General features: G+C 50.0%; 1 protein-coding gene across 1 annotated transcript in view; it reads right to left on the bottom strand.

The window, feature by feature from the left end:
• Window positions 1–13937, bottom strand: part of Cpt1a (carnitine palmitoyltransferase 1A) — a 60118-nt gene that overhangs the window by 8695 nt on the left and 37486 nt on the right. The window contains exons 7-13 of the mRNA XM_050137036.1: window positions 12906–12983; window positions 11843–11950; window positions 11322–11409; window positions 8215–8410; window positions 6086–6274; window positions 5376–5481; window positions 2147–2263 (exon numbers count right to left, since the gene is read on the bottom strand). Coding sequence (XP_049992993.1) covers window positions 2147–2263; window positions 5376–5481; window positions 6086–6274; window positions 8215–8410; window positions 11322–11409; window positions 11843–11950; window positions 12906–12983 — 882 coding nt within the window. The remainder of the gene's footprint in view (window positions 1–2146; window positions 2264–5375; window positions 5482–6085; window positions 6275–8214; window positions 8411–11321; window positions 11410–11842; window positions 11951–12905; window positions 12984–13937) is intronic.

The raw sequence follows: 13937 nt of genomic DNA, 5'->3' as shown, positions 1-13937 counted from the left end.
CTCACCCAGGCTCCATGAGCAAGCCCAACAAACTCAGACTTTGGTGGGACCATACTTTGATTTGCCATTGGGGTCTCCACAGGGAAAGGCTTCCCACCTGAGACTCAAGGGAGCTTCAACAATTGTAGGCCTGCTGCACAAAGCAAGTCATTTTGAGGAAGATATTCTGGGAAAGGGGGACATGAAAACATGTCTTCTGGCTGCAACAGGACTGGTATACTCACTAGCTCACAGCAGCTGTGGCTGCCTGCACAAGATCCAGCCAGTTAACGCTGCAGCAAGGAGCAGGGAGAGGCTCATGCAGCCCCAGCCTGAGCTGAGGCTTTATTGGCACCCATGGCTGCTGGGGATGGTAATGTCATTTTTCCTTAGGAGTGAGACCAATGGGAGGTTCCCTGCTTCGGTGGCCAGCCCATACCCATGAGCACACTGGGAGCATCAGTGGACTCAGTGGATTGTAGTTATTACTTTGTAGAGAATCTGGAGAGGTAGCTCAGCAGTGTGTACTGCTTCTGCAGAGGACTCGAGTTCCGATCCCAGCATCCTTATCAGGTGACTCACAACTACTTGTGGCTCTACACACATACATATACCCACAAGGGCACGCACACGCATAATTAAAAGTAAACCTTATAAAGACATCATGAAATTGAGAGGGAGATGTGTCAGGGAGGACGCAGGGGGAGTTGGAGGGAGGAGGGAGGAATAGATATTATCAGAATACATTGTTTCCATGTGTGAAATAATACTATTTTTTAAAGGACAATAAAGGGATCAGTGTTTGCCAGAGGTCAGGAGGGGGTTAGCAGGTGGAGGCCACGAACTATTTAGAGCAGTGACAGCTGTCTGATGCTGTGACAGGGGACACATGACACTGCATGACTGTCTAAACCTACACAACCTATGCCACGCAGGTGACCCTGTGTAAACAGGAACATGGTGATTTGCCAGGAAGCTTCAGAGACAGACCACCCTGGTAGGGATGCTGAGTAGGCAAACTGTGTGGCACCTAGGAAATACCCACATCGTCTTCTCAATTCTGCCAAGAATCCAATACCTCTAACATACGGTGTGTTGAAGAGACCCAGTGAGCAATCCATGGACTAGTCAGTTCCAGCCCTAGGCCAGACTCTCCGCAGAGGTCATGTTTTTCCATGGATCCCATATTGCCCTGGAACCTCAGAACGCTGGATCTAGAATTTTACTACATAAAAAAGTACTTCTCGGCACCCAGAAATTCCCACCCTAACATCCCTTCTTCCCAGGGCTCCTATAAAAAAATCCTTTATTGTCCTTTAAAAAATAATATTACTTACACTTATAAAATTTCACAGGCGTAAACCACATCTCAGAATCTTATGTTGTTTTCTGAGACAAGGTCATAGCAGTTTTCCTGTCTCAGCACAGGGGCTGGGATGACAGAAGTAGGCCACAAACACAGCCCCAAAATACATATGGGGAGCCAATAATGTTTTAAGTTTTAAAAATAATAAACATCGGGGGGGGGCGTAGCTCGGTAGGTAGAGAGCTTGCCCAGCTTGTACAAAGTCCAGGGTGCCATCCCTACAGCCAGAAAACCCAGGGTGTAGTCAACACCTGCCAGCCCAGCAAGTGAGTGGTTAAAAGTAGAAGCTTCAGCAGTTCAAGGCTGTCCCCAGGGACACAGCAAGCTCCAATCTAGCCTGGGCTACATGAGACTCTGTCTCAAAAACAAAACAAAAAAAACCCAAACCACTTAGAGGATTTCAAGTCAACATGACTTAGGGTTTTTGTTGTTGTTGCTGTTTCAAGACAGGGTTTCTCTGTTTAGCCCTGGCTATCCTGGAACTCATTTTGTAGCCCAGGCTAGTCTCGAACTCACATAGATGCACCTGCCTCTGCCTCCTGAGTGCTGGGATTAAAGATCTGCATTACCACTGCCCAGCTGTGACTTATGTTTTTATCTCTGTCTTCAAGGAAGTCACAAAAGCTCCGTGACTTCAAAGCTGGAATCCATACAGAGTCGGAAACTGAAGCCCCATTTCCCTCAGCAGCCCAGGCCCTTCCCATACTCTGGTCAACAGAGCTCAGGACCGTGTCAGGAGCACCGTGGGAAGACTGAGCTCTTCCACCCGGTGAATGATGGTCTCTGGATCAGCGGACGTACCTCTCCTGGGATCTCCCACTGTAGCCTGGTGGGCTTGGGGATGTTGGGGTTGGTGTCTCCCCTACAATGTCCATCCTCTGCATAACACAACTGGAAGATGTCAGTGGCCATGACATACTGAGGAGAAAGAAGCAGAAAAGGAAGAGAAAACCCTAGTGAGTATAGTGTCTCCTCCATGCCTAGCACAGAACACACCTGGGACCAGTCTTGGGAGCAAGGGCAGCACCTTCCCCAGTGCCCACCAGTTAGGTGGGTGCCCATTTCAGTTCAACCTCACAAAATAAATCTTAAAAACCCAAAACAGCAGAGACCAGGAAGCTCCCAGACAGCTAGAGGCCAGGCCCTGGGAGGGTAAAACTGTGGCTCTAAACCACACGGCAGGTCATGGTCTCAGCATCTCCAGTGTCCACCTGCACAGCCTTTGGGTGTCCTCTGTAATACCGGAGAAGCGTAGGCATTTCCCTGGATGCTGCTTCACATCTCAGAACCAGCCCTGTGGCAATGTGGCCCTGTGCCTTCAGGATGAAAGCCGGGTCCCCAGCACTCTCCCAGGCTCCTGGGCTCCATTTAAGAGCCTTAGTCACTCCATCACGTGGACAGAAAACTAAATGCTGATTCTACTAGTATCCGTGGCCTAAGATTTTCCTTCCTTAACCTTATCTTGATCAGACTTACTTTAAAGTACTAGCCTGAGAGTTGGAGATGACTTAGCCGCAGAGTGCCCTCTGTGCTCACTACTCTGACAGAAGTTTAGGGTCTGGTCCCCAGCTCACAGCCACCTGTAACTCCAGCTCCAACGGATCTGCTGCCCCCTTTTGGCTGCTGCATATACTGCACTCATATGCACATATACACACTAAACCTTAAAAATCAGAGAGACTATGTGGCTATCTTATCGACTTCTCTTTCTTTATCTCTTTTTTCCATGCTTTTGGGGTTTTGTTTGTCTGTTTTACTATGTGGCTCTGATTGCCTTCAAGTTTTCAGTAATCCTCCTGTCTCAGCCTCTTGAGTGCTGGAATTAGAGGCATATGCCACCATTTGTCCTCTTATGCAAGCTGCCTAGGTCCCAGAGATCTCCGTGACCCAACAACAGCTCTGTGCATGTGTTCCTGGGATATTCTGATGGGCACAGCCTCTGTTGGGCTGTGCAGGGCTTCCCAGGGACATGGCGGGGGCTAATGGAGGTGAGGCATCTGTACTTCCGGGTTGACAGTCCACACTTCTGCTGGCATCAGGGCCTGGTGGGGACAAAACCTTCCCCCTCCAGGAGGAGGGCAGAGCACGTGCATGAGCAGGAAGACACAGCATGCACTCTGCAGCTGATTTTGCACCACGGGAAAGAAATCCTGGGTACAACACTGCAAGAAGAAACTAAGACGTAAAGTCTTAGCTGGCTGTGGCAGTGCACAGCTATACTCCCAGCAGCACTCTGGAGGCTGAGGCAGGAGGATTGCCATGGATTGGTGAGATTCTTGAGAGACGAAGGAAGAGAGGGAGAGAACATCTCTAGTCAGAAATCTAAAAATTAAACTTTGTTGGGAGTTGTGGCAGCATTTAAAGTGCTTCTGATTTCTGTAACAGACACTTGACTGAGGAGCCAATGCAGACATGTCAGGTCTGCACCCTGGTCCCAAGGACAATCTCCTTTTCTTTTTCTCTGCCTCTCTGTTTTGTAGTTCAAGCTGGCCTCAAGCTTGACCCCGTACCTCAGTCTCCTGGGCACTAGGGGGCCAGTTATGTACCCCACACCCCCTCTGTGTTTCTGAAAGCTGCGTTGGGAGAGAGGGCAGGGGAGAGACGTGGTGGCCTTCAAGTAACCCTAAAGGGATTTTAGTAATTTTAATAAACAAATGTTTCCAGCTGGGGCTGGAGAGAAGGCCCAACAGTTTAAGAGCACTGGCTGCTCTTCCAAAGGACATGGGTTCAGTTCTAGGCACCCACATGCAGCTCACAACCATCTGTAACTCCAGTTCCAGGGGATCTGACACCCTCACATAGACACACATTTAGGCAAAACACCAATGCACATAAAATAAAAATAAATAAATCATCAAAAAGTAAAAAAAAAAAGCTGGGATGTGGTGGTATATGCTTTTAATCCCAGCACATGAGAGGCAGAGACTGTGAGTTTGAGTCCAGCCTGGTCTACAAAGTGAATTTCAAGACAATAATGGCTGTATTACAGAGAAACCCTGTCTCAAAACCAAAAATAAGGAAACAAAAGTTTTCAATAAGATACATCTCCTTAAAATTTTTCACTCAATTATTAATTTAATTATTCCGATGTGTGTGAGTGCTTGCATGACCCATTCAGCTTCTACCTTCCTGTCCAGAGATTGAACTCAGATCACCAGGCCTTCATGGCAAGTGCTTTACCTTGCTAGCATCTCTCTGGCCACTTGTACACTGCCATTTTAGAAGCCAAAACTTTAAGTCAGGCCTGGTGGTAATGCCTATAAATCTCTGATACTCAACAGGTTGAGGCAGGAGGATTCCAGGTCTGAGCCTAGGCAACTGAGTGAGTTCAAGTCTAACATGTTTAATTTAGTGAGACCTGGTCTCCAAAATATTGGCTGGGACTATAGACTTGGTGTGGAATACCGGCCTAGTGTGTGCAGCATCTCACACACACATGTGTCTTTCTGTTTGCCCTCAAACTAGAGTAAATGGGAAAACCAGGAAGTCTACCAGTAAGTGTGTTATTTCAGAATGACCCAAGCTGTGTGAGCCGAGTCATTGTGTGGTTTTGGTTCCATGAAGAGACATCACATGTGCCTATACCCAAGGAACATTAAGTTCCAGGAAACCAAGACTCAAATGCCTGTAACTTCCTGCATGATACCAACACCAGTAAAGAACTAAGTGCTGTGGTTTGAATGTAAGAAGTCCCCCCACGGGCTCGTGTGTTTTAACTCTTGCTCCCTAGCTGGCAGCACTACTTTGGATGCTCTGGACTCTAGGAGGAGTACATCACTGGGAGCAGGCCTTGAGCTCTACAGCCAGGGCCCTGCTTCCTGGTGCCCCCACATTCCACTGCCACACGGGGCTGGTCCCGTCAAAGCTGAAAGAAACCTCTTCCCCCCTTTCTCAGGTTATTTGGTCACAGACAAGGAATGTAACTGATACAGAGAAAATCAGACAAATACAGCCAAGTTCAAGTGGGTCTGGGCTGGGCTCCCCAATGCACCTTCCATATTCAGCAACAGGTAAGAAGGGCGTGGCTCACCTCCCACAGATGGCCCACGATGGGCGCGTCCGCCCAGGAGTGCTCAGCGTTCATGCCTATCTTGCTGTTTTTGAAGACAACAAATGTGAGGGACTTGTCAAACCACCTACAGAAGAAAGCATGATCATGGCTTCCAGCCTTACATAGACACCAAACTCCAAAAGCTGTATATGTGTTTCTGCATGGACCAATGACTTCTCCCCGCCCCTGACAGTGAGTTCTCCAGGTTTCTACACCCCAGGAAGGTGACAATAAAGGGACACAAAGGACACAGTCATTCATCTCTTCTTGTACCAGAGATAAAATAAATGCAACATGTGTGTCCTGGGACCAGCGTGGCACTGACTACTATAACATGGACTAGCACGTGCCCCTTCCAGCCAGGCCTGGGAGGCACTTCCTCACTTTACAGCTCTGGAAAGGGGATCCAGGAAGGAGAACCCCAGCAGCTGCACAACCACAACCAAGGCCAGTGCCAGCTCCCGGGACTGACCCCGCTCAGTTAAGAAGAGTGGTGGGGCGAGCAAAGGAAGGGATCTCAGCTCCTTCTGGCCTGGTCTGTGCATGGGCGAGTGTGCCGAGGGAAGCAAGTAGAGCCTTCACAGGACAACTTTTGTGGTGGGTTCAGACACGGGGAAGCTGCTCCAAAGCGTACCTGAGACATCTCCCACAATTCCCCACCAACCTTGAAGATAAAAGGGAGAGGGTACCTGTCAAAACATTTGCCATGCAGTAGAGACTTGGCGTAGCTGTCTAAGGATGCCTCCGGGTCCTCCTCCCTGTAACCCTGCTCCGATTCGTCCAATGTCACGAAGAATGCCGCCTTTTCCACCGCGTCCAGGGACTGCTTATTTTTCCCACGTGCAAAATAGGTCTGCCGACACTTTGCCCAGGGCACTCTGTGGCAAGAAATAAATGCATCTAAAGAAAGTTGCCCTGGGAGGGCAGATGGCTCAGTCAGTGGACAGCCGTGCTTGCTTGTTGGCATGAGAACCTAAATTTCATCCCCAGAGCCCATGTAAAAGAGCCAGGTGAGGCAGTACATGCTCACAATCCCAGGCCTAGGGAGACAAAGTCACACTCCTCAGGGTTCACTGGCCAGCCAGGCCACCCAAACTGACAAGCTCCAGGCTGGTGAGAAACTCTGTCTCCAAAATCAATTTGGATGGCTAGTGCTTGAAGAACAACACCCAAAGTGTGCATACTTGAGCATGTGCATGCATGCATGCATACATACACGCACGCACGCACACGCACGCACGCACAGATACCAAAGAAGTTGACTAGCCATGGGATTTTAATTAAATCAACAATAAATGCTCAGAATGTAGTCCAGCCTGTGTCTCCGGCTGCCAGGGAGGGGCGGCCCTTCCCTGTCCTGCAGATGCCACAAAAAATGCTGAAGGACCTAAGCCCTCGAACCAGCCACTGCCTTGAGCCTCTCTGAAGACATGAGTCCACTGATATCTTCAGCACTATAAACCCATCTTTCAGATGAGGAAACCTGAGGCACAGAGAACAGGCCACAACTATTTTGGAGTAGGGAAGAAGTGAAACCATCTGGCCCTGAACCCAGATCACATGATACTACCAAGATGACCATCCTGTGCCCACTGCACTGTTGATATTGGTGTAAGGCCCATGTCCCTTCAAAGACCCCTGCAGGAGCTTCCTCTCATTGCTCCTAGGTCCCTCACTTGGTCTTTAGCCTCCAGGTCTTCTGCTATAGCTCCATTGCCTGCCTCCACCCCACACTCTGGCAAGTTTTGGTGTGTTAACACCCACAAATGCCACATGTCCCCAGGGCACCCTAGCCCTCAAGGCAAAAGATGAAACAGGTTTCTTAGTCCCAGGCTCCCAACGCCAAGCAGCACAGTCCTGTTTCTCCCGAGTGCCCGGAGCAACTCCTGATTAAAGTGTTTGGCCCCTTGCCTTGGCTGCTGCAGCAGCTTCAGAGCAGCTCTGGGGCTCTGTGGAAGGCTGTCTTTTGTGAAATGTCTGCTACTTTTGGCTTCAGAGAGACAAATCCCCTCCCCACTTTCTTGTTCCACCTGCTCCTTACTCTGCACAAGGCAGAGCACAGGGCAGTTTCTCTTTCTCACAGTCACCCCTTGGATCTCTTGGAGCTGTCCTTGAAGACACACTCACTGAAGAGGGGTAGGGGGAGCCAGCCTAAGGCTCTGTGGCCATTTGCCATTGTCCTAGAACTGAGGAGGTGGAGCCAAGAGGATCCCTAGAGTGCACTGATTTGTCAGAATAGCCAATCGGTGAACTCCAGGTTCCTGGAGCAACCTAGTCTCAAAAAAAAAAAAAAAAAAAAAAAAAGAGGGAGAGCAATAGCTGAAGATCCCCTGCACGCACATACACTACTCACACACGTACAACATACAAAGCAAGTCCCTGGCTGGGGGCTCACTCAGTGGTGGAGCACTTGCCTCAGAAAGAGAAATCAAGAAATAAAGGAAGTTAGCTGGATGTTGGTGGTACAGGACTTTATCCAAGCATGTAGGAGGTGGAGGCAGGAGGACCCCAGTTTTAAGACCAGCTTCAGCCACACAGCAAGTCTGAGGCCATTAACAAGTATGTCCATAGCCCCACGCAAAAGGCTACACACTTGCACCAAGCGCCCTTGTGTTATTCCCTACCGCTACAGACCTGCTGTCACGTGCTGAATCCCACTGCCTGTATGACTCACATCCAGGAGCGAGACGTGACACCGTGACGGTGCTCTGGCTACTTTGGTGCTACTGCCGGTATCCATGGGATGGACCTTGTTCTGGAAGAGCTCCTCGGAGCACTGTGAAACCCAGACCCAGGAAGGGTTTGCAAGGCGACGCACCTGTCTGCAGCTGTGAGGGCGGCCAGCTTGGCTTCCCCGGGCTGTGGCTCTGAGGGGTCATCCAGGATGTGCTGCATCTGTTGCTCCAGCTCTCGGGGCCTCAGCAGCCTCCCATCATGGTAGAGCCAGACTTTGAAGTAGCGGCCCCTGTGGTACACGACAATGTGCCGGCTGTCCTTGATGTGCTGGATGGTGTCTGAGGTGGGATGACACAAAGGGAGAGACAGCAAGTCAGAAGGCCTTGGTGGGAGTCTCAGAGCTGAGAGTTTGGCTTTTTGAGAGAGGATCTCATGTAGCCCAGGCTGGACTCCAACTCCCTATACAGATAGCCAACGACAACCCTGGACTCCCGATCCTCCGGCCTCTACCTCCTGAGTGCTAGGATCACAGGTGTGTGGTCCTTGATTCCAAACTGAGTCAATCTTTGACCAAACCAATCCTCCGTCTCAGTTTCCTCATCTATGAAACAAGGCTGGCAGGCACGGTGGTTTGAACGGATGTTTCCCAAAGTCACGGGCATTTGACTACTTGGTTCCCTGTTGGTGGCTACCTGGGAAGGATCAGAGTGTCCTTTGGGATGGGCACAGCCTTCCTACCCTCCCCAGTGCGTGGCCTCGTGGCCTGTGCTTCCGGTGGGTGGAGAGGGACGCGAGCTCTTAGCTCTAGAGCCTCCCGCTGCTGTGCTCCTCTGTGATAGGGATGGACTAGATGCCTCCGGAACCGCCAGCTCCACACACCTGCTTCTATAGGCTGCTGGACAGGTATTTTATGACAGCGGGAAATAATACAGCGGTTTCCCCTATGAATGAACACCCGGTTCCCACAGAGCTCACGAGTCCAAAGCACCCAGGCCACGTGGTTCTATAAGAGGACACCCTGGAAAATGTTCTGATGAAGAAAGTGGACATTTCCAGCATGAAAGCTGTTTCAGGGGATGGAGGGATGGCTCAGTGGTTAAGAGCACTTGCTGCTCTTCCACAGGACCAGAGATCAGTTCACCATACCCACATCAGGTGGCTCACAACCGCCTGTATCTCCAGCTCCAGGGCATCTCACACATACATTTAAAGAGACAGACACATAAAAATAAAAAGCAAAAATAAATCTTAAAACAATGAAAAATTTCAGCCAGGCATGATGGTGCACCACCTGGGAGAATCAGTAGTCCAAGGCCAGTCTTAGCTACATATCAAGTTAGAAGCTAGCCTCGGCTACATAAGACCCTGTCTCAAAAAAAAAAAAAAAAAAAGGGGGGGGGGGGGGGGGGGGGGGGGGGGGGGGGGCGGCACGGAGATGACTTGTGGGTAAAATCCCTTGCAGCACAGTCCTGGTGATGCGGGTTTGATCTCCAGAACCCATGTAAATGCAGAGGTTGTGAGTCAGCCCCACGGTACTGTCACTGAGCGGCACATGAGCACTGCAGTGTGGCTGTGACCCTCCCACAATCATACACACAAACACAATGAAGAAACTTTAAAAGGATTAACAACAAAAAGGCTGGTTATGGCAGTGCACACCTTCAATCCCAGCAATCAGGAGGCAGAGGCAGGTGGATCTCTGTGAATGCAAGGCCAGCCTAGTCTACATGGGGGTGTTCTAGAACACGAGACCCTCTCAAAAGAGGAAAGCAAACACATTGGACAATTAAGCAGCAAGGCCCCTGGACACTAGCATGTGGCGTATATGACCCCACTAGGTGCAGTCCATTTTAATAAATTGTTTCTGCTTTTGAGACAGGGTTTCATAGGTAGTCTTAGCTGACCTAGAACTTACTGTGTAGGCCAGGCTGGACTCAGAGATCCACCTGCCTCGGCCTCCTGAATGCTGGGATTTTAATATTCATGATCATTACTATTAAAGACCATGGCAGGGCCAGCGAGGTAAAAGCATTTGCTGCCTAGCCTGACCCCAACACAGTGAAGAAAAGAACCAACTCCTCCAAGACGTCCTCTGTGGCATGCATCTCTAGAGGGTCTTTCAAATTTTTAAAAATTACAGTTACTCATTTATCTTGTGTGGGGATGCAAACATGTGAGGACAGGCATGCCACGGTACACATGGAGAGGGCAGAGAACAGCCTGTGGGAGGAGGTTCTCTCCTTCCACCACAAGTACCAGGCTTGGGGACAGGCACACTTCCATGCTGAGTCATTTTGCAAGCCCTGAAGGGCATCCTTGACTCCAGGCCCCTTCTCCTGCTCCGTGTCCTGGCTGACAGAAGGTAAGTGCTCTGCTCCCTCACATGTCCCTGCATCCCATGATGCTTTGCTCTTCCACCGCCCAGAAACAATGGACTACAGCCTCTGGAACCATGAGGCAGACTAAATCTTTTCTCCCATAAGTGGTTTTTGCTCAGGTATTTTGTCACAATGTTATAAGGTGACCAATACTGTACACTTGACCCCTGCAGGCCTGCATGGGACCAGCTGTATCCATTCTCCCTCTTTTCCAAGATGTCATAGGTTAGAAGGCAGACTACATAACCATGTTTCCCAGGCCAGAAGGCCAAAAGCAAGAATCTGGGCCAGGATCCAGCTCCTCAGTCATGAGGATTTTACAGTAAACCCGGCATGTGGGCCAGAGGAAGATGTCCAAGGGAATATTCCAGCAGGTCTGGGGAAAATGCCCATGAATGGAACTCTGAACTGAAGAAATATTAAAATCTGGAACTGACCCACTGTCTAGACCTAGGCTGGAGCTGGTGTTCAGTTGGTAGTGCTCTTGTCTAGTGTATACGAAACCCACGGTTCCATTCCTACACAACATACTGCAGACACAGTGACACGTGCCTGTAATCCCAGTGGGAGCAAGAGGAGCAGAAACTCAAGGTCATCCTCAACTATATATTGTTTTAGTCCATCCTAGAACACATGAGATCCTGTTCCCAAACCATGACCAACGACAAAAAGAGGGATTCCAAGAGGAGGAACATTCAGAAACAAGCTCTCAGGGTACACCCTGCGGATCCTCCTGCCCCCACACCCTGAGGATTCTCCTGCCCGACACCCTGCAGATTATCCTACCCCAATGTTCCCTAATGTTTCCTGGTTCTGAGCAGCAGAATGACTAAGTCCGGGTCCTGAGGGAGCCCTGGTGAGCACCACCCACCTGTCTCCTCCCCGGGTATACGGGAGGTGTTGAAGAGTCGCTCCCACTGGGCAGAGCAGAGCGGAATCGTGTTTCCCAGAAGACGAATCTGTAATAAAAATGTGTTTAAAACCAAAAGGCAAAAATCCCACAGGAAAACTTTAAATGGAGCTGATTAAAATGCTGCATACTGCCCAGTCTGACTTCATCCTCTCCAGCTGTCCCCTGGGGTAGCACCTGAGGGACCTGCTGAGCTGTGCCAGGGTACAGACAAACACGTAAGCCACCAGAGGTTATGAAAGAAACGCTTCTCTTGAGCAGTTCACCAGCATGCCTCTCATCCCCCAGGAACTGAACACAAGCACTCAGCCATCTCAAGTCTCTCACTGATTAGGCCTGTTAGTGAGCCCCAGTTATCTGCCTGTCTCTGGTCCCAGTGCTGGGATTCCAACCATTATTACACCAAAGCATCTAGCTGGGCGTCACTAGCAGTTTGTCACCTGAGCCACCTCTCTAAAGATCTGAAAGGACAGTTTACATACGGGCTTGAGCTCCTCACGGTCCAGCTTGCGACGATACAGCAGCATGGCATGGATAGTGTTGCCGGCTCTTGCCGCCTGAATGTGGGTTGGGGTGATGTACAGCATCTCCTGGGAGGGGGTGACAGCAGAGAATGCTCATGGGGATGGCATAGTGATTTGTACACATGGTGGAGGCCTCCATGACATCAAGGTGTTCCTACAGCCCCGCTCAGGTACCACAACAGCCTCGCTTTCTATATTTGCTTTAGGTTCTGGTTTTTGGAGACCAGGTTATATTACGCGCTCAGGTTCCTGAGAGCGAGGATGAAAGGCATGTGTTACTATGCCTGACTTTATAACTTAATAAATTATTTGATTTTTCTCATATTTGGACAGTTTTGTTACTGTTTCAGGTCCATTTGTGGGTTTTGGCAGAATTTTTTTCTTTATATCTGTGTGGTTAAGTGTACATGTGTGCAGGTGCCCAGAGAGACCAGAAGAGGACATCAGATCCCCTGCAACTGGAATTAAAGATGGCCTGAACCACCTGACATGTATGCTGGGAACCAAATCTGGGTCCTTTGGAAGAGCATCTAGTGCTCTGAACCTGCCATCTTTCTCGCCCCCAAGGAAGGCCTTGAACTCCATACATAGCCAAGGATGACCCTGAACTCCTGATCCCCTGCCTCCAGCTCCCCAGTGCTGGTCCCACAGGCTCTAAATTTGTTAAATTTGTTCTACTACCCCAGCCTCCATCTGTTCTGGGGCTATTAAATGCCAGCAGGATTTTGCTGGGCATGGTGGTGTACACCTTTTCTACCAGGTTCAAGGCCAAACAGGGCTTACTAAGCAAGCGCTATTTGCCGTGAATGTGCTTTGCAATACAAAGGTGTCCGTACTGTTGGGTAGAGAGCAGGGATCCCACAAGCACAGGGGGATCTAACACATGGGCCCCGGGTGGGATCTTCACACAACATGAAGTCATGGACAATGGACAACAGAGGCAGGAGCAAGAGGAGAAGAATCCACCCAAGCTTTCCCAGGCGGCTAGCAGCTCTGTCCAGCATGATGAAGACCCACTCACCATAGCGTAGTAGTTGCTGTTGACCATTAGCGGCCCTCGGCCCCGCAGGTAGATGTACTCCTCCCACCAGTCGCTCACCTACAGAGCAAACACAAACAAGACCGTGCTGAGCGAAGCCATGAAGCTGCCTTCCCTGGACCAGCCTGCTCTAGAAGTACAACTTTCTGGAAGATTCCGGCATATGACAGGCTCCAAAACAAAGCTGTCTTAAGCAGAGAGGACACACGGAGTTGAGAAACACACCGGTCTTAAGGGGAGACCTGGCTAGACAGCAGATCATCATTTCACAGTCACTTAAAAAGAAAAAAAGGGTCCGGGCTGGGGACGCAGTTCAGCTGCTAGAATGCTTGCTCCCTAGTGCTGCACAGAACTGGGCACAGGACTGGACACTGATGCACATACAGGCAGGGGGATGGGGAGTTCCAGGCTATAGCCAGTTCAAGACTGCTACACAGCAAGTTTCAAGCTAGCCTGGGAGCCACATGAGACCGAATGCATAACCGCTAAAGTGCCCTGGCTGGAAAGTGGGGCGCAGTGCTACACACTTGTCTGACCCAGGCCTCGGGTCCCATCCCCAGCACTGCAGAAATAAAAATAACAGAGATGACCCCAAATCTCCCCAATGACCCATCTTCCCCTTCCTGATGCCTGGGTACGTCCCAGAGCCACAGCAATAAGTCAGAGGCAGCCTGTGTTGTCTTTACTCTCCAGAGTGCCCACTGCAACGCCACCCAGCAAATGCCCATTCGCGGTCCATGCTGAGCATTGTGTTGGGGTGCACACCTGGGAAAGGGCACACACAAGAGTCTAGGTGTGCAGCAGTCCAGCTGGCCTATGATTAAAACCAGAACATGACAGCCCCTTATGGCCCAGGAGTCTTGTGGAGTCCTGCCCTCCCAAGCTCAGTGCCTGGTTCTGTCTGATCCTTTTCTCTGCTTCTTTCTGCCTACTTTCTCTGTTTGTTTTTGTCTATTTATTATTTGTGGTTTTTACATTGTTTTTTTCTTTTTTGAAACATGTAACCCTGGCTGT

The sequence above is a fragment of the Alexandromys fortis genome, unplaced genomic scaffold, assembly GCF_014885135.2.
Source record: "Alexandromys fortis isolate MF-2015 unplaced genomic scaffold, M_Fortis_MF-2015_v1.1 scaffold_3, whole genome shotgun sequence".
NCBI classification, from domain to species: domain Eukaryota; kingdom Metazoa; phylum Chordata; class Mammalia; order Rodentia; family Cricetidae; genus Alexandromys; species Alexandromys fortis.
The sequence above is the reverse complement of the archived record's forward strand: the minus strand, read 5'-3'. Positions and strand labels throughout refer to the sequence as shown.